The 26,721-nt window shown below is 44.5% G+C and overlaps 1 protein-coding gene across 5 annotated transcripts in view; it reads left to right on the top strand.

Moving 5' to 3' along the window:
• Positions 1–22,420: 22,420 nt before the first annotated feature.
• Positions 22,421–26,721, top strand: part of GOLGA4 (golgin A4) — a 116,453-nt gene continuing 112,152 nt past the window's right edge. For all 5 annotated transcript variants that reach the window (XM_081245804.1, XM_081245803.1, XM_081245802.1 and 2 more), the window contains exon 1: positions 22,421–22,748. In XM_081245804.1, coding sequence (XP_081101930.1) covers positions 22,677–22,748 — 72 coding nt within the window. In that variant the 5' untranslated portion in view covers positions 22,421–22,676. The remainder of the gene's footprint in view (positions 22,749–26,721) is intronic.

Genomic DNA, 26,721 nt, shown 5'->3' with positions numbered 1-26,721 from the left:
TTTAATTTGAAAGATCACGACCCTCCTTATAGGGAGGATCCTCTACACCTGAAGCCCACTTGGCAGCACCGAAATCTGAACCAAATTGGAACCCCAATGAGGGAGGAATGCCCTTATTAGAGCATGACTTATGAGTACATCTTGGCCGGGCTTTGAAAAGGGGAACCAAAGCAAGAGTTTGAACAAAATTCAAGAAATTCAGCAAAAAAAACAAATGAAAAGCCCTCTGAATTTTTGCAAAGGATTTATCGGGCCTACAGACATCAACCTAATGCAGATCCCAAGGCCCCTGAAAATATTACAGAGGTTAAATTTGACCTTCTGGGGCAAACTGCCTCAGGTATCAGGAGAAAAGTTGCAAAATTTAGATGGTGCATTTGGAATGAAGCCCTCTTAATTGTAGATGTTGCTTTTAAAGTGTTCAAGAGAGAACAACAACAGAAGAAAGAAGATGCAAAACAAAAACGCCAATTTTCTGGCAGCAACATTGGATTCCCGGAAGGTGAATAACTCAGAGAGGTAAGTCCCCATTGGGGAAGGAACAATGAATGCACTTACTGTAAGGAGGAAGAACATTGGAAAACAGATTGTCCTAAAACAGCAGAACAATAAAAGACGAGAGCCTCTCATATGGTAGAAAGAGAAGAACACTGAATGAAGAGGCCCAGGGGCTCCCTTGGACTTGAGGTGACTAATGCCCTGCAGGAGCCCCGGGTGAAATTGTCAGTGGGAATGAGCTGATTAACTTTCTGATAGACCTCACCCTGAAGTTTTTCACCAGAACAGCCTGACCTCAGAGTCCCACCAGAACAGGCTTTAAGCCTACAGAGGGCACCCATGGAAACCCCAGGAAAGGAGACAGAGCTCGTTCCCCCAAGGTCTGCAAAAAGATGTTAGTTTCATGTGTACAGCAAAGTGATTCAGTTATACATATATATATTTTTCATGTTCTTTTCCATTATAGGTTATTACAAGATATTGAATATAGTCCCCTGTGCTATACAGTAGGACCTCATTGTTTATTCTATATATAGTAGTTTGTATCTGTTTATCCCAAACTCCTAATTTATCCCTCCTTCCCCCTTCCCCTTTGGTAACCATGTCTGTGAGTCTGCTTCTGTTTTGTAAATTAGTTCATTTGTATCAGTTTTTAGATTCCACTTATGAGGAGTATCATATGATATTTGTCTTTCCCTTTCTGACTTAACTTCACTTAGTATGATCATCTCTAGGTCCATCCACATTGCCGCAAATGGCATTATTTCATTCTTCGTTATGGCTGAGTACTATTCCATTGTATTTATAGACCACATCATCTTTATCCATTCACCTACCAACGGACACTTAGGTTGCTTCCATGTCTTGCCTATAGTAAATAGTGCTGCTGTGAACATTGGGGTGCAAGAAAATCTTTCAAAGGAGAAAGTAGGTCCTATTCAGCCCTCTTCCGAGATTGCAACTATAGTGAATGTTCCAAAAAGCAAATCAAGTCATATGATTAGGCTTAAAAACCTTCAGGGAATTACCACTGCCTCCAGGAAAAGTCTAAGGCAAGTGTCGCGACTCATAAAGCCTTTCATGGATTGACCTCCGCTCACCTCATGCCAGGCCCTTCCCTGCTGAAGCATTTGCTGCTCCCCAAACGTGCGGTGCTGTCTCTTCACACTGAGTCTTTGTGCTCTTCTTCCTTTGCCTGGAGCACTTTTCTTCCCCCTTTCTTCTGGAAACTTCGCATCAGTGATTCAGGTCATGGCTGAGATGAGACATCCTCTTCGAAGTCTTCCCCAGGAATTCCCTGACAGTCCAGTGGCTGAGACTCGGCGCTTTCACTCTTACTTAACACTGCTATGGGCCTGGATTTGATCCCTGGTCAGGGAACTAAGATCCCACAAGCTGCATGGCACAGCCCCCCCAAAAAAGTCTTCCCAATTCTGAGCTCCCCAAGCCCCTTGAGCTTCTCCCCGTGCTACAGTCTCACCAGTGTGGTGGATGCTACCTGTTTACCTGCTGTCTAATCCAACAGAGTTCGAGTCTGTTGAAGGCAGGCAATGTCTCTCCTTCATTAGAACCTGAAAAAAGTGTAACATATTTTTGAATGAAAAAATAAAACTCAGCTTGGGACACATTGAGTGGAGGTGTTTATGCGACACAGAAGGCAGAGGCATCTGGTTGCACAGTGATGTGCTGATAAGTGGTTATCTGCTGACTCTTGACAAAGCCCTGATGGGTAGCCTTTGTGGAATGCCATGGTGTAAATTGCATTTCAGTTTCCATGTGGCTGATTTCAAGCTCCCAATGTGACATTGCGAAATAGAGTTGGGAAGAGATGTGTACCATTGGCTCTCGTGAGTTGCTATGACTGGGCTCCAGTGCACCGCTGCCTGTGGGCAGGTGGGTGTGGGGAGTGGGATGTAGGCTGGAGAGATGGATTTGGTGACCATCTGTGGAGTGATGGTCATTGGAGCCGGGGAGCACCAAGATGACCCACAGAGTTGGCTCGGGGTCAAAAGAAGGAAAGAAGGATAGATTCTGAGGCGACACCAGCATTGACGTGCCTGTAGAAAAAGAAGCCTCTTTGAAGAAACAGGCAGGGAGACCTGAAATAGAAAATCAGTAGAACTGGGTCAGTATTGTGTCATGGAAGCCAGGCAATGGGAACCAAGGAGTAGAAATTCTCAAGGTCCCCACTGGCAAATAAAGCAGAGCGATTCAGTAATGGAAGTGCTACAAAATGTGTGTTGCACCTCAAAGTTAGCAGGTTGGTGTTATTGAACCAGCATTATGAGGAGAGCAGACAGATTTGGAGACGAAAATATTTGAAAAGAAATTGTATGTGGCCAGCGAGGCTGGCGTTTTGGGTGTTACTTTAGTTACTGATATTATTTAATAACAAATTACTCTACAACTTAATGTTTATTGTTGTTTTAAACTACTATCTCGGGCTTCCCTGGTGGTGCAGTGGTTGAGAGTCTGCCTGCCGATGCAGGGAACACGGGTTCGTGCCCCGGTCTGGGAAGATCCCACATGCCGTGGAGCGGCTGGGCCCGTGAGCCATGGCCACTGAGCCTGTGCATCCGGAGACTGTGCTCCGCAACAGGAGAGGCCACAACAGTGAGAGGCCCGCGTACCACACACACACAAAAAAAAGATGCTGGCCGGTGCTGCTGTCAGCTGAAGGCTTGACCAGAGCTAGAGGACATGTTTCCAAGGCGGCACACTCATGGGATTGGCAAGTCAGTCCTGGCTGTTGGCAGGAGGCCTCAGTTCTTCCCCCATAAGGAACTCTCCATAGAGAGTTGAATGTCCCAACAGTATAGCAGCTGGTTTCCTCCAGAGTGGGTGATTGGAGAAGAGAATGGCAGAAGATGCAATGTCTTTGACATAGCCTCAGAAGACATATGCCATCACTACTGCAGTATCCTACTGATCACACAAACCAGCCCTGATTCAGTGGAAGGAGTGACAAAAGGGCACAGTTACCAGGAGGAAAGTTCATTGGGGACCATCTTGAAGGCTGGCTACCACAGCATGGGACCAGGCAAGCCAGGGTTGTGAGGCCTGGTGGGATTAATTGGCCTCAGGGTTGTAAGAACTCTGTTAAATCTGCTTCATGGAATCACAGGTGTATTTGGGTTCCCTGACAGTTATTAGGCCCTCAGTGTGAGTACATCTTCCTGTAGACTTGAGGCAGGTTCCCAGCAATGTCGAGAATTTTTTCTATGAGGACCACAAACCAGCAGAGGCTGAGGCCTAACATGAAGGCCCTTGGCTGAGTCTGTTTCAAACACACAGCCCTCTCTTGGAAGGTACACAATGGCTGGACCTAGAAATTTGTGTATCAAGATAAAAGTAGCATCAGTATCAGAATGTATGGAGTGTGTTTACCCTGATTCAGTGTTGTGTTTACCCTGATTTGTATAATCTTAATGATCAAGTTTTACCTCTTTCTACCTCTAAGATTTCAATTTTTTTAGTAGCAAAATATACGATTTGGGGGAAATGTCTTGACTTTGCAAGTTTGTGTGTCATAAATCTACAGGGGCTTATAATGTAAGCACAACACCTCCTATACTGTCTGAAGATCTGAATCAAATCTGTGGAAACAACCAGAATTTTCTATTCAGTCACCTTTGGGGGTGAATTCTCTGCTGCCATCTTGTGGCCACTTAGAATAATAACAACTAGAGCGTTGCCTTTGGTCCAGTGAATCATCCATCAGACAATGTCCAGAATTCCTCCTCCCACGTCCCACCCAAATGTCCTCTATTCTGGGTGAATACTTCCCATGCAGGGTGCCAATTTGCAAATCAGTCTATACCTATGTTGTAAAGTTTTGGTTATTAGTTCTTTCTGACACTCATCCAAATTCTGCCTGGGTCTAATTTCTATCCAAGCTGTCCTTTTTCTACTACTGTATTTAATTTTTAAATATTTGAAGGCATCTGCTCATCATATTTCCACACAATTTTTTTCCTAGACTAAATATTTCAGCTCCTTCATCATCTCTTTATGTGATATGTTTTCCAGAGCTCCTGTCATCCTTTACTTCTCTCTCAGGTCAGGTTCCCTAGTAGCAGATATGAGGCAGGGATTCTAATGCAAGGGATTTACTGCGGGAATGTCCTCAGGGCACACTTGTAGGGGCTTGAAGCAGGATGGGGGAGGGGAAAAAAGAAAAAAGAAAAATGGAGAAGATATTACCAGCTCATTCCCAATGATCAGTGTCTTGTGTGTCTTTAATCATGGCTGTCCTTCCAAGTGTATGTCAATTGTTCTGTATGCATAATATTCATAATTTCTTTGAAATAACAATCTAGTAATATCTTAAGAACTCATTGTTCCTTTTATATCACCTGCCTTAGTTTGGGTTTGCTAAAAAAGCAGGGACTCATGAGCAAGCAGTCTTTTAGGGAGGTGATCGGGGAGCAGAAGTGATGGAGTGGAGACAGCAAGACAAGGAAGGGAGAAAAACTAAGACAGGAAGAATACAATGGAACACTACTCAGCCATAAAAAAGAAGGAAATTTTGCCATTTGCAGCAACATGGATGGACCTGGAGGGTATTATACTAAGAGAAATAAGTCAGACAGAAAGACAAATACTGTATGATATCACTTATATGTGGAATGTAAAAAATACAACAAATTAGTGAATATAACAAAAAAAGAAGCAGACTCACAGATATAGAGAACAAGTTACTGGTTACCAGTGGGAAGAGAGAAGCAGGTCAGGGATTAAGAGGTACAAACAATGAGGTATAAAATAAGCTACAAGATATATTGTACAACACAGGGAATATAACCAGTATTTTATAATAACTATAAATGGAGTATAATCTTTAAAAACTGTGAATCACTATATTGTACATTTGTAACTTATAAAATATTGTAAATCAACTATACTTCAATACAAAAAATTTTTAAAAAGGGAATTCCCTGGCAGTCAGTGGTTAGGACTGTGAGCTTTCACTGCCATGGGCACGGGTTTGATCCCTGGTTGGGTATCCCACATGCTGTGAGGCGAGGCCAAAACAAAAACAAAAACAAAACTAAGACAGGAACATCAGCAGTGAATGTATAATCAAGAACTTTATTTTATTTTGGCTACATTGTGCTTCTTGTGGGATCCCGACCAGGGATTGAACCCAGGCCCTTGGCAGTGAGAGTGGGGAGTCCTAACCACTGGACCGCCAGGGAATTCCCCAGGAATTTTATTTTGGATACACTAAATTTGAAATGATTATTTAGACATCCAATGAAGAAGTTAAGCAGGCACTTGGCAAGAAAAAAAAAAAAGAAAAAGAGTCCGATTATTCACAATCAATAAAATCGAGCTGATCACTGTTTAGTTTCTCCAGCAACAAGTCCCTCTTCTGACATAATGTCTGTCACCTCCCAGGCTTTCTTTTCCCTGGCAATTGATGTTAGTTAACTGGAGACGGAGCATTATGTAAGACTATTTAGAGTTATTCAAAAGATAAACAGCTAGCCTTTACTGTTGGTGGCAGCTGCTTTCCAGATGCCAAAATCACCCCTAAGATCTTTTATTACATTAAAAATGGCCCATGGCTTCCCTGGTGGCGCAGTGGTTGAGAGTCCGCCTGCAGATGCAGGGAACACGGGTTCGTGCCCTGGTCCGGGAGGATCCCACATGCCGTGGAGCGGCTGGGCCCGTGAGCCATGGCTGCTGAGCCTGTGCGTCCGGAGCCTGTGCTCCTCAGCGGGAGAGGCCACAACAGTGACAGGCCCGTGAACTGCAAAAAAAAAAAAAAAAAAAAGCCCAGATGCTGCTTTCCACAAACTCCATCCTTATGTCTTCTTGGGTGTTTTTCAATGTGTTAGTCTACAGAGTGGAAGGCATTACCACACTCATTTATTTTTCATGGAGTGTTGTAACAGGAATCCTGGATTCGACAAGTGAAGCTGGAAGCCATATTAATGATGTATGTTAAGTACAGCCAATCAGCACTCCTGTCATCGTAACATCACTGAGAGCATCAGAGCAAAGAGGCACACAGGTGGCAATGTGGTCACGTACTGTATCCCTTCTGCCACAAGATCCATAATGAAGTGACTAGAGGTGAATCTTTAGCTTTCAGCCTAAGTTAGTTGTTCTCCAGCGTTAGTCAGCCATCCCAGGGTGAATCTAACTCAGTGGGTGTCCATCTCTCCCTCCCTCTCTTCCTTCCTTCCAACAAATATCTCTTAAGCTCCTGCCATGTATCGGACAATGCCTTAGGCCTAGGAATCTGCATGTAACAAGCTCTGTAAATGATTTTCACATAGGTGGTTCATGGAACACATTGTAGGAGAAGCTGGCCTAAAGAAACCTGTAATTGGTACTGTGGTTGTCTCTCTAGCATTCATTTTATCCAGCCCTCCCCACCCCCTCACACAGATGTATGTTTTGTTTAGGTGGCTCTGTTCTCAGCCATGTGCTTCGGGAGAGGCTGACCAAAGAGGCATACATATCATCGATGAAAATAGTCAATAAACAATGTATAAGAGGAATAGAAAAGAGTTTCCTTTGAGCCAAAACTGAGGACTACAGGCTGAGAGACACAGATTCAAGAAGCCTTTGAATTGTGTTCTGCTGGTCTTCAAAATGGGGCGGGGGGGGGGCTCATAAAGACAAAAAAACTGAAAAATTACATAAGTTGTTTGGCAAGAATTAGGAGTGAAGCTGACAAGAAGTAAGGGTGATAGTTAGCAAGGATTGGTCCAAATGGTTGCGTAGTTACAAGGGGAGACCTTGAGACCAAAGAGTTGCAGCTGGCAGCAGCTAGAAGATATTGTTTTGAGACTGGCTGGTGGTGTCCTTGAGTCTGACAGAGTTCAGAAAATTCAGGTTCTCAGTAATGCAGGAACATATCTGAAACCACATCCACCACGGCCATCCAGCCCCATTTTGGATGCCTGAACCACAGTTACTCCATTTCGATTTTTTAAAAAATGCATTCTTCTCGTTAATGGTTAAAGCAGATGTACAATGTATGTCTGATAGGCCACAAAACAGGCTGTTCTGGTGAGCATAAAGTCTAAGTTAAATCATGTACAAGCCAGAATGTCTTTCTCACACCTCAGTATGTGAAAATTTCTTTCATCAGTATGGCAACACAGTCACATACTGCATCTCTTATGCAGGGAGATCGGTAATGAAGGGACTAGAGGTGTGAACCCACAGGGCAGGTTTGGATTGTGCTAGGCAATCATGGTTTTCCCCTTTGTAGGGGTTGGTTTAACATGACCATGTGATGCATTTCAGATCAAGGAAACTGAGGGGAAATTTGCAAAGGGCTTCTGAAAAAGACTTTCTTGCTCCCAATAAAAGACACAGGAAAAGATGGCCTTTTTTTCTGGACATGGCTGTATCTAGATGTAAAGGATGGCACTGGGGCAGCCACCTTATGATGGTGAGGGGGAGGCAAGCCCAAAAAGGAAGGCTGCCCACCAGGATGACAGAGCAGCAAGATGGAAGAAACTTGGTCCTTGATGATGTCATTGAACTACTGAATTATCCAACCCTGGAGCTGTCCTATCCTTGGACTTCCAGGGATAGGTTGATCCCTTTCCTTGTTGTTTAAGCCAGATGAGTTTGGATGCTTTCTGCCAAAAACATTCAAACTGGTACTGACTGTGTATGTGCATTTTTGATTCGGGGCTTAATCTTTCTGTAACTTATTAAATAATTACAACGTAATGTCTCAGGTGGGTTCCCTAGAAGCAGAGACTGAGTTAGGGGTTCGGGTGCGCATAATTTATTGAGGTTGTGCACTCAGGAGAAAGCCATAAAGGAGGGAGTAAAATAGGATAGGAAGAGGGAAAGAAATGAGTAAGGATGTTATCTCAGGCCAAGTTGATTCTTGGCTGATCCATAGGAGGTTCTGGATCTGCATTGTCTAATATGGTAGGCGTTAGTCATATGAAGCTGTTAAAATTTAAATTAATTAAAAAGAATTAAATTTTAATTCAGTTCTTTAGTTTCACGTCAGGTGCTCAGTAGCCACATGTGGCTAAATGGCTACCATATTGGACAGAGCAGACATAATTATTTCCATCATCACAGAAAATTTTACTGGACAGTACCTTGGAGTGTCAATCATTACACAGAGTTGCCCTACCCTGATGCTTTAGCACGCCACTTTTGGGCAGTGGTTAACTGCCCCCTGTGAGGACTGGTGGCACAACCTCCCAGGAGATCCAGGAAGGTGGTTCTAATGAGGTGGCTCCAATCAGCTCCAAATTCATCATTAGGTAAAGGACTCTGGGTGGAGTTGTACCAACAGCGACTACACCATGGTGTCAAGTGGGCATGAGCTGGGATGTGGTGCTTTGGGCACAGTGATTAGGCAGCACCCCTTCCTCACTGATGCACATTGGGAATTCAGAATCTCCTTGGATTCCTCCTAGGGAGCACCTTTGATCCCTATCCACCCCAAGTGTTCAGACATGTACCAACTGTATAAGCATATCTGATGGATGGGTCACTCTAGTGATGCTCAGATTTCAGGGGGGACAAAGGAGGCTCAGAGAGCAGACTCTAAGGGATAAAGGGACACAGCCCAGTGAGTAAGACCTAGAAAAAGTGCTTGAATGTCACAGAAGGATGGTGACTCTGAGCAGAACGTGGAGCTGCTGCCAGAAGTGTCTCATCCAGGCTCTGTGTCCTGCTAGAAAGAAGAAGGTATAAGGGACTTCCCTGGTGGCACAGTGGTTAAGAATCCGCCTGCCAATGCAGGGGACACGGGTTCGAGCCCTGGTCCAGGAAGATCCCACATGCTGCGGAACAACTAATCCTGTGTGCCACAACTACTGAAGCCCATGCACCTGGTGCCGTGCTCCGCAGCAAGGGAAGCCACCACAATGGGAAGCCCACACACCACAGTGAAGACCCATCATGGCCATAAATAAATAAAATTACTTAAAAAAAAAAAGAAGGTATAAGTGCTCATATGCACTTTCCTGTGTTGTGTGTGTGTCTTCTCTTTGGTTACCTCTTCATATGACACCAGTTTTGTAATACGATGTTCCATAAAGAGAATAAGATAATTCAGTCTTTCCTCTTTGCATGGTTGAACAACTTTTTTTAAAGTATTATTTATTTATTTATTTGCCACACCCCGAATGGCATGCAGGATCTTAGTTCCCCAATCAGGGATTGAACCTGCAACCCCTGCAGTGGAAGCATGGAATCTTAACCACTAGACCGTCAGGGAAGTCCCAACAACTTCTTTTCTTAATTGCTACTTTATTTGTTTATTTTTAATTTATTTATGGCTGTGTTGGGTCTTCGTTGCTGTGCGCAGGCTTTCTCTAGTTGCAGCAAGCGGGGCCTTCTCTTTGTTGCAGTGCATGTGCTTCTCATTGCAGTGGCTTCTCTTTGTTGCAGAGCACGGGCTCTAGGTGTGCCAGCTTCAGTAGTTGTGGCACGAGGGCTCAGTAGTTGTGGCTCGTGGGCTTAGTTACTCCACAGCATGTGGGATCTTCCTGGACCAGGGCTTGAACCTTCGTCCCCTGCGTTGGCAGGCAGAATCTTAACCACTGCACCACCAGGGAAGCCCTTAATTGCTATTTTAGAAACATTTCTTTTTGCTTCACAACTAGTTATGGGGAAATGACCCATCTTTACCTTCTGCCTCTATATCTTGATTAGGGGTTATTTCCTATGGGGGAGGGGGGAAGTCCTCAGATAACACAGCCCTGTGATCACACTCTCCCTGGTCTCCCAACAGCTGCTGCCAAAGCGGCAAGTCCAGTTGAGGCCAGGTCCTCACTGCCCTGATCCACCAGTGGCTTGGTCCCTGGGGGCAGGGTGATGGTGATGGGTGTTGGTGCAGGAGGAGGTGGTGTGGAGCTGAGTCATAATTGCCCCTGAGCCGGAAGCGAAGGAGCTTCTCATTCAGATTCTTCTGCTTGGGGTCAAAGATAGAACTCAGAAACTGAATGACACTGGTGGTGTCCCGTTCGTATCTCCTCAGTGAACATCAGCCCATCGTCCGACTTGTGGTACCAGCAACTCTCTCTGAGGCTGTTGTCTGACCACTGAGGCCCACTTTGCTCACCTGTGTGACAGGCAGCAGGTGTCCAGGAATTATTGTCCCTCCCCTCCCCCTCCCCCCCTCCCCACTAGCCTTCCACCAACAATTTTTTTTTACGATTGTTTTTTGATGTAGACCATTTTTAAAGTCTTTATTGAATTTGTTTTGGTGTTTTGGCCATGAGGCATGTGGGATCTTAGCTTCCTAACCAGGGATCAAACCTGCACCCCCTGCATTGGAAGGTGAAGTCAACAAATGGGCTGCCGGGAAATCCCCTACTAACAATTAATGGAAGTTAGTATAAATACCAAAGCTCCTCATCCCTCTGGGGGGAAATACCTGAGTGTAAGTCTACACTGGCTCCCAGAGTTCCCCATCATGACTGTGTTCCAGTTGTCTCCATGGTAACTGGCTTGATAATGTCCAAGTCCCCTTTATTTGGTTGCCTTTCCCATACGGTCTCACTTCCCTTCCTACTGGTGTTTCTTTAGCTTCCAAAGGAACTACTTGCACTTGAGTCATTGTCTCAGCTTCTGCTTCTAGGGGAACCCAATGGAGATGCTGGGTGAAGTTGACCAGGGGCAATGGTCATCAGGGACTGGGTGATGTGGACATGATGCTGGCAGCCTGCTGCCCAGCCCAAGCCCTAGGATGGGCATCAGGGTTCAGAGGCTGGGGCAGCATGCTGAGTCTCCATCTCTGCTGAATGATTAGTTTAATTCTGGTGTGAAGGTTATTGGCAAGTGTATGAGTCATGTAACAGGTCACTCACTTCATATCATTCTTATCAGTTATGAAGCTGATACTTTGCTCTCCATCTGTCTTACTTTTGCGTTTATCTCTCAGTTGGCTCAGAACTTGAAAGGAGAGTAAGAGGTTACTAACTCAGCCTCCTGAAACTTACAATAGTTTTTTTTTTTTTTTGCATGGCAAAAAGATAGGAATTCTAGATGAGCAAAATCCAAGGATCTGGGTCAGAGGGTGGTTAGATGCTGGCCACTGGCCTGAGGGATGGAGTAGATCTATGGTCCACAGAGGCAGAGGCAGAGGCAGAAGGAGGTCCTAGGCAGCATACCGGAATAAGAATTCAGAAACAGACAAGGCAAAAGCCAAATAATGAGAACACCTGGGGATGCTGGGATGTGATACTTTTGATGAGACTAGAGCTCAGTGATCAGAACAGGGTCCTTGCATCCAGAATGGAGGAACACCATCCATACTGGTCAGTCTGGAACTAGTCAGCTGCCCCCATTATCAGGCTCTGATTGGACCTGGGAGCAGGAGGCTGGGCTGCAGCTGTGGACAGAAGGGAAACAACAACCAAGGAAATAGGCTGGTACTGATGGATTCGCCACCAAATATTTAGAAGACTAGCTCAATTCTATCCTTGCTTGTAAAGGGGCAACACTGTGCTTTGTCAAGCCACAGAGAGGAAAATGCCATTGTTTATTCTCTTTTCTCAGATTTTGCAGACATTAGCCTTAAAAAACTTCCTGCCTGGAAGGTTCTTCTCCAGGACCATGGCAGCTTCCATGGTTTCACCCAACTCATCTTGGGATGGCTTCTGCATGTCCTGGAAGAGGACACAGCCGCTGCACTGGTTTTGCATCTTCAAGGATGCTGGGTGCCCTCACGCTTCTCCTCAGCCAACTTGAGAAAGAAGTGGTCCACACCCCCCAGAACCGCATCGTTGTGGCTAAAATAGAAGCCCAGGGAGAGGTAGGTGAAGGAGGCCTGCAGGTGTAGGTTGAGTAGGTGGTTGATGGTGACCTCCACCTGGGTGGAATAATTCTAACGAGTCTGAGCTTATGGTTGGTCAATAAGAACCTAAGCACAAAAAAATGGTGTTGGCTAGTCCCTGAGGCAGAGGACAGCTGAGAAGATAGTCCCAGAGGTTGAGAATGGAAAAGAAGTTGATGGGTGGTCAGAGGCGGGAAGGAGGGGCATCTCTGGTCTGTTCTGTCCAAGCACTTGAAACAAGAGACAGATCCTCGGGACGCGCAGGCACACTGCCTCTTCTATCTTCTTTATCTCTTTCTGGATCAAAACTTTCTCTCTCATGGATCTCTCCAATAAGTATTTACACAAAGTCAAGAGTCTCCCTAAATCTTTGCTTTCACTGTGTTCAATGGACCAGCATCATCGACATCACCTAGGAGCCTGCTAGAAATGCAGAGTCTCAGGCTCTACCCCAGTCTGCTAAATTACCTGCAGTTTAACATGATCCCCAGCTGATGTGCGTGCACCGTAGAGCCTGAGCAGCCCTGCTCTAAACCTCAACCAGGCTGCTCTTCTAAAAATGCAAATCAGTTCTTATCTAATCTCCCCTAAAAAAACCTGTTTTCCCAGATACTTTCCCTCCCTCCCTAGCTTCTGCAACTGCTAACATTTCCCCAAACTCGTTTTCCGAGGACTCTCTTTGGCAAACACTGGGCAAATGGGCAAAGTCATTGGTCCCACCTTGGAGACAGCACCTGACTCCCTTTCTCTGTGAATTTTGCCCTGGGTGAGGCAGTCTGACCAGAGTGTAGAGTCTGCTTGTAGAGGATTCTGAGCTCTTATTTGTTGCAGAAGTGACCTTTTCAGAACGTGCCAGTGATTTTCCAGTTTGTTCTCAGCTCCACGCTCCACTCTGCGTATTGCAAGCTGCTGACCCTACAACTGTGTTTCCCAGGCTCCCTTGCCAACTGGGTGCTGCCGGTGGGAAAGCACTGGCAGCAAATTGAGAGTGGGAGGAGGGGAGTGTTTCCAGCGAGGTGGTACCACCTTCTTGGTTTCAATCCTGCTCCTGGAATGTGCTAACACTGCCTCCTGCTCTGGTTCCTCCAACCCCAAGGATGGTAGCGGCTCCCTGCTCTTGCTAATCTCCAGGTTGCCTTCCTTGTTTGGCTTTTTGGTTTTTCCAATACCTATATAACCAGTTCCCCATACCTGGCATGGATATATTTTCCTGAGTGGACCCTGACTGATACATGGAGGTATCAGAAAATGGGGTTAGGGGGAGGAAGAACATTTGAGAACTTTTGTATGTTTGCTTTTCTATTCCAAGCAACATTTATTAAGGGTAGTGAATAGCGAGGTGTGGCAGGGCCAGGGGCTGCCCTCTGTTGCCAAACCTCAGGCTGTGTACAGGGATATATATACAGGGAGAGGGGCTGGATGTAGGGAGAGCACCATGCAGGGGTGACACACCAGTCTCAGATAGGTGAACTCTACTTAACTTGCTCAAGGCACATCAGGGAACATACTGGAAACCAGGAGGCAACGGCAGCCCACTGGTGTCATGAGCCCTCAACAACCATCACTCTAACAGTGTTTTCCTTTGCAGTCCAATGTCCTCCACCCTAGGGATTGTGAGCAAGTTTTAGGAATAGAGAAAAAGGCCAGTTCCAGAGGGCAATCCATCTCTCTGCACATGAGTGGTTCTCTCTGGTGGTTGTCAGTTAAGTCACAAATTAGTCAGTGTTATTGGACAGCTGCTGGATGGGGGTCAGAGGAGTTGTCCCCAAGAGAAACCTCTTCATCTAGGAACAGGTTGGGGACAACTTTTTTTGGCCGCTTCCATGATCGGTCTTGGTTAGGCCAGCTGCTGAGTTGTCACAATTGGTGACACTGAATGTCAATATTTTCACAGTCATCCCACACAGCTGAGCTACATCTCACCCTGGCATCTGTCCCTTGGCCGTAGGAGGACAGGCAATTCTTTCATATATAATGGGAAACGATACAAGAGAGAGACTGTCTTTCTCTCAAAGACTGTTCGAGTAGCAGGCCATTGCACCCTGAATAATGCCCTTTCAAAGGGAGAAAGAATTGGATTCTAGAATCACACACTTCTAGGACATTTAGAGAGGGCAGTTTACTGAGTATGATTTTTGCGAGATGATTGTGTAATAAAATGTAAGCCTCAAAGTCTGAGAGAAAGAAAATGTATTTATTCAGAATATCTCATGAGTGTTTGTATATGTATGTTGAAACCCATCATCCTTCAAGTGTCCTTTGATCAAGACAGGGGATGAGAATTATACTGTGTCTGGAAGTGCAGACAATGCTGAGGCTGAGAATGCAAGGCAGGTGGGGATTCCACACCTGGGTGTCCCTTTGGGGAGCTGTGGAACTGGTGTGCCAGGGGTGGTCTGAGGTGAGAGGAATGCTTCTTCGCCTTTCAGCCTTTTACAAGCAAAGATGCAGCTTAGCCTGGAGGTGCAGTGGGTGGAGGTTTTGACTGAGTCTAGAGGTCCCTGGTGTCTGCCCAGTGTGAGGGGAGGTTGACCCAGCACCTCCTGGCTGCCGTCAGAGCTGTGGAGGGTAGCTGGCGGGTAATGACCCCTGATAGAAGGTGGACGCACATGCTCTTTCTCTTCTGAAGGTGTAAAAGGTGCAGCCGCGAGCATCCCGAACCCTCACAAATGTGTTCCACCTTTCCTTTTTTCTCTGGGTTGAAAAGCCAAGCCTGTTTCTTTGAATTATGCCTCATTCACTTTCATTTTCTTCATCTATTCCTAAAGGAGCCTAGTGCCTGGAACCCCTGGTTAAACTAAAGATCCTTAGCTTACATGTTGAAAACAAATCTCCATGGTTAAGAAAATGTCAGTAAAAAGTCTTTATTTTTTAGCTCTAATTTTCTTAAATTAGAAGTATGATCCTTGGACTTCCCTGGTGGCACAGTGGTTAAGAATCTGCCTGCCAATGCAGGGGACATGGGTTTGAGCCCTGGTCCAGGAAGATCCCACATGCCGCAGAGCAACTAAGCCTGTGCACCACAACTGAGCCTGAGTGCTCTCTAGAGCCCACGAACCACAACTACTGAGCCAGCATGCCACAACTACTGAAGCCCGTGCGCCTAGAGCCCGTGCTCCGCAAAAAAGAGAAGCCACTGCAACGAGAAGCCCGTGCACTTCAACCAAGAGTAGCGCTACCCTGCTCGCCGCAACTAGAGAAAGCCCACGCGCAGCAACGAAGACCCAACGCAGCCAAAAATAAATTAAAAAAAATAAACAAAGTATGATCCTTTCAGGATTATCAATGACAGAAAAAGACTTAGTGTTTAGAATGTCCTCTCTTTCTCCAAAGGAGGCAGTGCCTAGTAACCACTTTTTTTGGCTAAGTACAAAATCAACGTCCTGTAACAATTGCCTCTCCTGTCCAGGACAGGCTTAAGTGATAGATGTGGGGATGGAAGACTGGGGATGTGGGGCAGGGGAAGCGCTGCTTCAGGAAAGGAAAGACAGATTGCCAGAGGCCTTGGAGCTGGTGGAGGAGGGTGGGGTCAAACAAGGCTGAGGTCGGCATGGGGAAATTAAGACACTGACCACAGAGCAGCAGGTAGGGTGGTTTGAGGAGAAAAGAGATGCTTAATAACATTATTTGGGGGGGCTTCCCTGGTGGCGCAGTGGTTGAGAGTCCGCCTGCCGAGGCAGGGGACACGGGTTCGTGCCCCAGTCCGGGAAGATCCCACATGCCGCGAAGCGGCTAGGCCCGTGAGCCACGGCCACTGAGCCTGCGCGTCTGGAGCCTGTGCTCCGCAACGGGAGAGGCCACAACAGTGAGAGGCCCGTATAATGCAAAAAAAAAAAAAAAAAAAAAAAGATTATTTGGAGGAAATACTGTGCACTAGACAATGTAAACCATGACTTTTGCTCCCCCTAGAAAATCTAGACTAGAAATTCTAGATTCTGGAGTAAAATATCCACATCTTTGGTGCTGGGTGTTGTATATATTTAACATCTTAAATATTCAAAGCATGAAGAAACACACAAAGCAAAAAGCGATATTGCACTTCCCCTGTTTTAATTAATCCCAGTGTTCAGAGTTCACCTATCCAAAGCTAAAAGTTTGATGTGTATCCTTCAATAGTTTTCCTAAGCATTTATGGACATGTACATGATTGATTAATAATTTGGCTCAAAAAAATGAGATTGATGGAGAAAAGGGAACCCTCTTGCACTGTTGGTGGGAATGTAAATTGAATCAGCCACTATGGAGAACAGTATGGAGGTTCCTTAAAAAACTAAAAAATAGAACTGCCATACGACCCAGCAATCCCACTACTGGGCATATACCCTGAGAAATCCATAATTCAAAAAGAGTCATGTACCACAATGTTCATTGCAGCTCTATTTACAATAGCCAGGACATGGAATCAACCTAAGTGTCCATCAACAGATGAATGGATAAAGAAGATGTGGCACATATATACAATGGAATATTACTCAGCCATAAAAAGAAACGAAATTGAGTTATTTGTAGTGAGGTGGATGGACCTAGAGTCTGTTATACAGAGTGAAGTAAGTCAGAAAGAGAAAAACAAATACCGCATGCTAATGCATATATATGGAATCTAAAAAACAAACAAAAACTGGTCATGAAGAACCTAGGGGCAAGACGGGAATAAAGACGCAGACCTACTAGAGAATGGACTTGAGGATATGGGGAGGAGGAATGGTAAGCTGGGACAAAGTGAGAGAGTGGCATGGACATATATATACTACCAAATGTAAAATAGATAGCTAGTGGGAAGCAGCCGCATAGCATAGGGAGGTCAACTTGGTGCTTTGTGACCACCTAGAGGGGTGGGATAGGGAGGGTGGGAGGGAGGGAGACGCAAGAGGGAAGAGATATGTGTATATGTGTATATGTATAACTGATTTACTTTGTTATAAAGCAGAAACTAACACAGCATTGTAAAGCAATTATACTCTAAGATGTTAAAAAAATGAGATTGAAAACAATTTCTCTTCAAAATTTCGAAGGTATTGCTCCATCGACTACTTTTTTTTTGCATGTTAAAATTAATTTTTGAATAGTAAGTACATGCTTGGGGGATGAATTTGAAATATAAAAAAGGATACCACTAATACTTCTAGCTGCCTTGTTTCTTGTCACTGGTTTCTTATGTGTATTTCCAGATATATTCTGTAATATCTATGTGTTTACAAATATACATACACACATATGTTGAACCATATGAAATTGCCATTTTTGAAGTTAATAATCAGCAACTTCATGCAATTTAACCTAACACACATATACATGAATATAATTTTTAATCGCACTAATGATAGTGTGCTGTACACACTGTAGTGCACTTTGCTTTCTGACTTAATGAAACATCTTGAGATCTCCCCATAACTGTATGCATAGAGCTGCCTCATTCTTTTTTAATTTTGTGCCTATTTATTTGTTCTCGTGGCAAACTTATTATTTTTAAATTTACGTATAGTAAAATTGAATTTTAATTTTGATGTACAGTTCTTTGTGTTCTAACATCTGTGTACCCACCACTACAATCAGGAAACAGAAATATTTCAAACATATCTATGTCATCACCACCAATGACAAAGAATACTACTGGCAGGCAACTCAAACCTCCCTCCCGATTGTTATGCTTTTCCTACACCCCAAGACAATATTTCTCTTGACTTCTAACACTGTAGGTTAGTTTTGCCTACATGAAGTAAAGGAGTATACATTCTTTTGTTTGCCTTCTTTGGCTCAACATTATGTAAGATTCATCCATGTTGTTATGTGATTACTATAGAACAATGAATTACATAATATTTCATTATTTTATAGCATTTTTTTGGCATGCAGAATAAAAAAAACCTTTCATATAACTTTTTTTTGTAATGGTTTCTGGATTTTGTGCTATACTTAAGAAGGCTTTTAGCACTCCAGGGTTATAAAATAAATCTTCCAGTGTTTTCTTCTAGTAATTTAATAATTTCATTTTTTCAGGTGTGAGGAATGAATCCAATTATTTTTTCAAGATACTAACTTATCCAAATATTCATTTAATCTTCATGGGAAATTTATGACGGATACAATGACATGTCTTCATTTTACCGATGAAGAAACTGACACATACAAAAGTTCAGTCATTTTCCCCCATCACTGAACTAATAAATGGCAAAGATGTGACTTGAACCCAGTCAGTTGAGTTTAATGCCTTTGTGCTTATTCATTATACTACCCAGCCTTTCCACCCACACAGTATCTTGAGTATGAGGCAAGGATCCAAACCTTTTCAAGAGTGAATTTGTTTACTTAGGAGTCTGATGATCACATAGTTATTCAGTAGGAGGAGAGAATTTGACACTTCACCTCCACTCCCTCAGCCCTTCTCTTTGTTACCAAGAGGCCTCATTCTTGAAATAAGATTTTTTTTTTTCTTAGCCCAGTGTTGGGTTTTTCCTTCCAAGGACTCTTCTCATTAGATTGTTGAGTCATCATCTGGGTAAACAGCCCTAGGACATGTGTGAACAATTACAAAACTGTTAAAAAATTGAGCAGGGTGTGTCTCAGAGAAGAGAAGGAAATGTGAAACATACTACAGTTGGAGACCAGGATAAAGGGCAAGAAGCCTGAGGTCAGTTTCCACTTTGGTCACTGAGATCATATGACTCTGGGAAGGTCACTTTTTGGCTCTTCATTTTGCAAGAGCAATAATAATGTAGCCCTTCACTTTTCCTTGGTTTCCTTATTTCTGCCTACAATGGGAATTAAATTAAAAACAAAGATACCAAAAAAACCCAAAAATTCTTTAAAGAAAAGGCCCCAGGCTGAAAAGTAAGCTAAATTCCTGGGAGAGTCACAGTCAGCTTAGACACTGATGTGCAAACCTTTCTTCCATGGGAGGTCTTCCAACTGTTTTATAACTTTAATTTTTTAAATAAGTTTTTGGCTGTGCTACGTGGCATGCAGGATCTTAGTTCCCTGTGGAGTCTTAACCACTGGACTGCCAGGGAAGTCCCCATATAATTTTAACTTACGTAGCCATAAGATGTTCTTTTTTTTTTTTTTGTGGTATGCGGGCCTCTCACTGTTGTGGCCTCTCCCGTTGCGGAGCACAGGCTCCGGATGCGCAGGCTCAGCGGCCACGGCTCACGGGCCCAGCCGCTCCGCGGCATGTGGGATCTTCCCGGACTGGGGCACGAACCCGTGTCCCCTGCATCGGCAGGCGGACTCTCAACCACTGTGCCACCAGGGAAGCCCAAGATGTTCTTTTGTAAAGTAAATATTAAAAACATACTGTGTTTCAAAGTGTTCTGGTGAAGTACATTAAAACAGGATAGGAATACAAGTATTTCAGTCCGCTCCAGATCTGTTTACTTGCTATAGCCAAAATAGGTATGCATATATATTATATACATATATATCCCCCCCCAACCTTACAAATGTTGGCAAATCTGGTATGTGAAGAACAACACAGCTGTAGCACTTTCACATTTGTGGATAAGTGCTCTCAATGTACAAAATATTTTTTCTTTTCTTTCTTTCCTTTTTTTTTTTCTTTGCAACCAGGAAAGAATATATGCTGGTGAGAACACTGGATATCAATCAGTAAATCATTTTGGAGCAAAGTATTGGAGAACATAGCGAAATCAATGTCAATGGTGGTCTATGCCACCATGGTAAGGGATCCAGAGGCAGTGTGGGTGGGCGGTGTGGGCATGGGCTTTACAGCCATGAAAGCTCTGGGTTCAAATGCTGCCTCCACCATGTCCAAGCTGTGTTACTTTGGGTGAAATTCTTAACCTCTCTGAGCCTCGGGTTTTTAATTTCCATTTTAAAGTTTTCATACAGTGAAGTTAAGTGTTTGTGGTATATAGTTTTCCGGGTTTTGACAAATGCACACAAAGTTGTATATCTACCACTATAATTATAATATGAACTGTTGCATCATCCCAAAGATTCTCTCATCCTGCCCTTTTGCAGTTAACACCATTTCTACCCCAACCCAGTCCTGGCCCACTCAACTCCTAGCAACCACTGGTTCATTCTCCCTCCCTATAGCTTTGCCTTTTCATAATGTCCTATAAGTGGAATCTGTTGGGCTGCATCCCACAGGCCTGCAAGCCTTGTACTTGCCCAGCTTCAAGATCAAAGAGAGTCCAGAGTCAGTGACAAGAGATATCAGTGGTTTAATGGATGGGGGATCTTACATGTCTGAAACAAGGTCCTGGAGCGACACCCCACCGTGTGCAGCAGGACACGGCACTAGTCTTTGCTTCCAGGCAGGGGGGAGGTTACCAGTTATAGGGAGAATTGACTTCCAGGTTGGCTCATCGGTTACCAAGGAAACCAGCAGAGGAGCGTGCCCCTCACCTCCCCTTTGGTAAACTATCATAGTGGCGAGATTCTGTCTAAAGATGAGAACAATCACTAGTTGGGGCTGGGGCAAGTATGCAGGCATTTACTGATGAAGGTCTATGATTAAGAGGGGAGGTCAGTCAAGTGAGTAGGGTGTAGGTGATGCAGGGACTGTACAGAGAGCAAGATATATATGTATGGCTTCTTTTGGGTCACTCAACAAAACTTAAGGAGATCCATTTAGGTTGTTAGGAGTATCAACACTCTGTCCTTTATATTTCAGAGTAGCATTCCATGGTATGGAAGTACCACAGTTTGTTTATCCATTCATTGACCTAAGGGCATCTGGGTTTTGATAATTTGTGTCAGATATTCCCTTATAATATCTGTAGAATCTGTGGCAATAAGCCCTCTTTAACTCCTGATATTGATAATTACTGTTTTTCTTTCTCTGAGTCTTACTAGGGGCTTACCAATTTTATTAATGTTTTCTAAGAACCAAATTTTAGTCTTGTTGGTTTTCCTCTATTGTCTGTTTTCTATTTCATTGATGTTTTGCTCAGTATCTTTTATTTCATTCCTTCTACTTACTTAGATTTTAGTTTTTTCTTCTTTTTCAAACTTCTTAAGGTGGAAGCTTAGATGATTGATTTTCAATCTTTATTTCCTTTGTAATACAAACACATAATACTATTATTTTCCATGTAAGCACTGCTTTAGCTGAACCTCACAAATTTTGCTATGCTCTATTCTCATTGTCATTCTTTTAAAATATTTTCTAGTTTCCCTTGTGCTTTGCTTTTTGGCCCATCAACTATTTGGAACTGTGCAGCATAATTTCCAAATATTTGGGGACTTTCTAGATATCTCTGCTATTGATTTCTAATTTAATTACTTTGTGGTCGGAGAACACACTACATGATATTAAGCCTTTGAAATTAATTGAGACCTGTATTATGAATTAGCACATGGTCTATCTTGGGGAATGTTCTATAAGTATTCCCCAAAAACCCCGTGTATTCTGCAGTTGTTGGGTCTTTTCGAAAAAGATCAATTAGGCAAAGTTAGCTGATCCAACTTCTCTATATCCTTACTATTTTTTTTGTCTACTTCTTCTATTAAAGACTGAGAGAGACCCCCCAAGGACCTGGCACTTAGAATTAAAGATTTTTGAAGGAATATATGAAAATATACGATTTCTGTGAAATAAAAAATAAATAAAGGCGATGTCCAAAGGACTGAAATCTTACAATATCGGCCAGAAACATCTGGATCCTGGGAGCCCCGTGTCAGGCACTTCTTGAACCCTGGAAGAGTCCAGCGAAGGGAAGAGGGCCCCTCTGGGAAGCAGTAGGAGTACGAGACACTGAAGGCAGAGAATCCTAACCACAAATACTGAACAAAAGTACACTATCCTTCAGAGCCCTCGGCAGGTTCCCTGGGTCCCCTCTTCTCGCACTCCGGACACCCACACATGCGGTTCTTTGCGGCAGGACTGTTAGCCTTGCGGTCCTCAACAGAAGCAGCACCCTCCCCACCAGACTTCGCAGCGCCGAAGTCCTGATGTGCGTCAGCGTAGCGCTCAGACGAGCCCGGGCTCCGGATCTGAGGGCATCTAGGCACGCAGTGAGCATAAACAGCGCAAATCCCTGCATCTTCCGGGAGCGACCCTGGAGCGCGCATGTGCGGGCCCGACTCCAGCTTGTCCCCTCCGGCACTCCGTAGCGCTCCCTCGGCGAGCTCCACGTAGGCCGCGCAGGCGCCTTGGGCACACACTCACCTGGTGCCGTTGTCGCCGCCGCCGCCGCCGCAGAGGCTGGATGGGGGGCCGAGGCCAACCGGTGGCACCCAGAAGAGAGAGACGCGGCGGCGGCGACGCCGACACCCGCAGGACGAGTGTGCCGACCCGCCCGCGAGGCCAAGGAGGAGAGGCGAGGCCCGGCCCCCGCGGTCCCTGGTGTAGAGAACCCTCCGTCGCCGCCGCGGCCGGGTCTCTCAGAGCACTCGCCCTCAGGTCGCATTCACATTCAGGAACCCGCGTTGCGCCATGTTCAAGAAACTGAAGCAAAAGATCAGCGAGGAGCAGCAGCAGCTCCAGCAGGCGCTGGCCTCTACTCTGGTACTATGGCCGCCGCGCTCCCCTAGTTCCCTGACCTTTGACCTCTAACCTGAGGCTTCCCCCAAACCCCGGACTGGGAAAGAGCTCAGGGCGGTCCAGGTCCTCCGTGACTCCTGACCCGGGTCCCCATCCTAAAACTCCGTTCTGGTTGGGGGTGGCTGGATTCGTGACACCTGATCTCTGGTAATTCCCCCTAATGCCCAACCCGGCCTGAGAGTAAGTGAGAAGCGCTCCGATCTTGCATGATTTTTGACCCATATCGAAGGTTCCACCAACCATCCGAGACCCCAACTCAAGAGTGAGGGCGGAATGGGAAAACCAGGGTCCCTTGTAACATCTGATCTCTCGACTGAAGTCCCCTCTCTGATCCCCGACCCGAGATTGAGTACGGAGGGGCTCCTGGCCCGTGACGAAGTCTAATTCCAAACCCTGGTCCAGGCGTGAGGGCCAGGGGTCGAGCCATTCCTGCCCAGACTGCTTGCAGGAGCATTGGGACCTGAAAGAGGTGGCGGTGTGGCCGGCGTCCAGCGCCCGAGGCTGTCACGAGTTAGGCACTTCACATAACTTTGTTGATCCGGGACGGGCGGAGGGGCTGACGCTATGCGGCCCAGCAGGGCTTGCGCCTGCCCACAGCTCGGCTCTGCTTCGCTCTGCTTCTTCAAGTCTCGTTAATGTTTGTTTTTCACGAACGCTGTTGCTTCAGGAAATGACAGTTTTCAGGAAAAAGGGGGTGTGTTAGTAGTGTTAATTTAAAGAAGCAGAAGCAGTTTCCTAAGCAGCTGTGATCGTGTGTTTGGGGGCTGGCAGCACGTGGTCCCTTCAGCAAAGGGGAGGGCGTCTGCTAAATTCCTTCCCAGCCTTTCAGAGTCTCAACAGATGGAGCAAATCTCTCTCTTAACTTTAGAGTTTCTACAAGAAAGGCTGAGTTTTGACTAATTCGGAGGCATTTCTAAACATCTTTAACATAACATTTACCGTATACAACTTTTAAATATAGCTAACTAATTAACAACTACTAAATCAAACAACTTGAGTTTATTCTGAAACTGTAAATTGAAGTTGTTCTCTAAAAATGTAAAGCTCCTGTAGAGTGAAACAGTGGTTGAGACACATAGGTACATGGGACTGAAAGCTTGTTCATTCTCCCAAGTGAAATGTAAATAGTGATTAAGATTTCAGTACTAAAATTTTACTTTTCATACCATTTACCACAAGCTTTTAAATTTTACAAAACACCATTATTTAAGAAACAAAGGAAAAACTAAAAAATGAGGTACAGATGAGGAGTGTGGGGAAACAGGCATGGTAGTGAATGTAAGGGACTCTATACATATCACTGATCCAGGATTCTACCTATAGAAATTTATTCTAAGAAAATTTAGGATGTATTAAGCAGTTAACCACATGGATTTTCACTTCAGTGTTGTTTTAATAGGTAAAATCTGGCCAAAAATGTTCAACACTAGAAAATTGGTTAAACACGTTATATTGGATAGTTGTTCCGCAGCCTTAAAAAAATGCTGTCATTTTTTAGGTTCTTCCTCTATGCTAGGCATTTTGCTTGTATTATTTTGTTTAATTCTCACATAACTCTACAACTTAGAGAATCTTTCATACATGGAATGAGGTTCAAAGGGGCTAAGTAACCTGCCTGATGTCACACAGCTAGAGTTAGAGCCTACAGAGATGTAGGCTCTAACTTGTAGTAAAAGACTGAAAAACAGTGTGTAGGGGCTTCCTTTGTGGGGAAAGTATGTATATAAGTGTGTATATATATACACACAGAAATAGTGAAAATAGTTTAAGAAGAATATGCTCCAAGGTGCTAATTCTTTTTCTTATTTGTAATATTATCTTTTTTTCATGAGCTTTAACAAAGGGAGGTTGTCTTTAGAAAAATAGTAAAAGAGCTAGTTAAAAGATAATGTATTAGAGCTCCCAGTTTCTATGGGTTGATGCCTCTGGTGAGACAGTGCATGTGGAGCAAATAATATCACCTTGTATACAAAAGATTTAAAACATTCCTCTTTGATAACATATATTTATTTATTCAGAATGCCAGAGTAAATTAAATTGTTAGTGATCAACTGCTGATAGAAACTTGATTATTTTCTGGTCTTGATCCTCAGCTATTCAGAACTCTTCAAGTTGAGAAGTTCTGGATTTATTTGTTTATTTATTTATTTTGTTTATTTATTTTTGGCTGCATTGGGTCTTCGTTGTTGCGCGTGGGCTGTCTCTAGTTGTGGCGAGCGGGGGCTACTCTTTGTTGCGGTGTGCGGGCTTCTCATTGTGGTGGCTTCTCTTGTTGCGGAGCACGGGCTCGAGGCATGTGGGCTTCGGTAGTTGTGGCACGTGGACTCAGTAGTTGTGGCGCACGGGCTTAGTTGCTCTGCAGCATGTGGGACCTTACCAGACCAGGGATCGAATCCGTGTCCCCTGCGTTGGCAGGCAGATTCTTAACCACTACACCACCAGGGAAGTCCCGAAGTTCTTTCTGGATTATTGTTTTCAGAGTTAAGGATTTCTTTCAAGCATGAATTAAACAAATATTTTTTGATGGAACAGTCCTTTTATAACAGATTACACATATCCTTGTTTTCTCGTGCAAAGGATCCTGAATTTGTATAATATCAATGTCTTTTTTTTTTTTTTTTTTTTTGCGGTACGCCGGCCTCTCACTGTTGTGGCCTCTGCCGTTGCGGAGCACAGGCTCCGGATGCGCAGGCTCAGCGGCCATGGCTCACGGGCCCAGCCGCTCCGCGGCATGTGGGTCTTCCCAAACCGGGGCATGAACCCGTGTTCCCTGCATCGGCAGGCGGACTCTCAACCACTGCGCCACCAGGGAAGCCCTAATATGTATATATATTTTTAAGATTTATTTATTATTTATTTATTTTATTTATTTTTGGCTGCGTCGGGTCTTGGTTGCAGCACGCGGGATCTTCGTTGAGGCATGTGGGATCTTTTGTTGCTGCCCACGGCTTCTCTCTAGTTGCGGTGTGCGGGCTTCTCTCTAGTTGTGGTGTGCGGGCTTGCTTTTCTCTAGTTGTGGTGCGCAGGCTCCAGGGCGCGTGGGCTCTGTAGTTTGCAGCACACGGCTTAGTTGCCCCGCGACATGCTGGATCTTAGTTCTCTGACCAGGGAGCGAGCCCGCGTCCGCTGCATTGTAAGGTGGATTCTTTACCACTGGACCGCCAGGGAAGTCCCTCCATTTAATATTTTTCTAACAACAAATATCTACTTGGATTTTTAAATTCCTTACAGAATGAATTTGATAAAAATTATTAAAAAGTAATATAGAATACTTTCTAACTTCTTAGGATATATGTAGTGCCATGAGTAAAAATATTTTTTAACATTTTCAGCCTTTTTCAAATATTACTGAAACTTAAAAATTATAAAAAGCACAGGCGCAAATGGACAATTGTATGATTCTACTTGTATGGGGTACCTAGATTAGTCAATTTCATAGAGACAAAAAATAGAATGGTGGTTGCCAGGGGTGGAGAGGGGAGGGGGGAGTGGGGAATTACTGTTTAATAAGAACAGAGTTTCAGTTTGGGAGGATGAAAAAGTTCTGGAGATGGATAATGGTGATGGTTGCACAACAGTGTAAATATAATTAATACCACTGAACTGTACACCTACAAATGTTTAAAATGGTAACTTTTATGTTATGTATACTTTACCACAATAAAAAAAAATTTTTTTAAAGCGCAAAATGTGGGCCTACCCCAAACCTGCAGAATTATAGCTTTTTTAGAGTGGGGCCTCAAAATAATAGTTGATGTAATAGAAATTTGTGTGTGTGTGTGTGATATGCGGGCCTCTCACTGTTGTGGCCTCTCCCGTTGCGGAGCACAGGCTCCGGACGTGCAGGCTCAGCGGCCATGCTTCATGGGCCCAGCTGCTCCACGGCATGTGGGATCTTCCCGGACCCGGGCACGAACCCGTGTCCCCTGCATCGGCA

The sequence above is a fragment of the Mesoplodon bidens genome (assembly GCF_964165515.1).
Source record: "Mesoplodon bidens genome assembly, chromosome: 10".
Taxonomy (NCBI): Eukaryota; Metazoa; Chordata; class Mammalia; order Artiodactyla; family Ziphiidae; genus Mesoplodon; species Mesoplodon bidens.
This window is presented reverse-complemented; position numbering and strand designations above follow the sequence as displayed.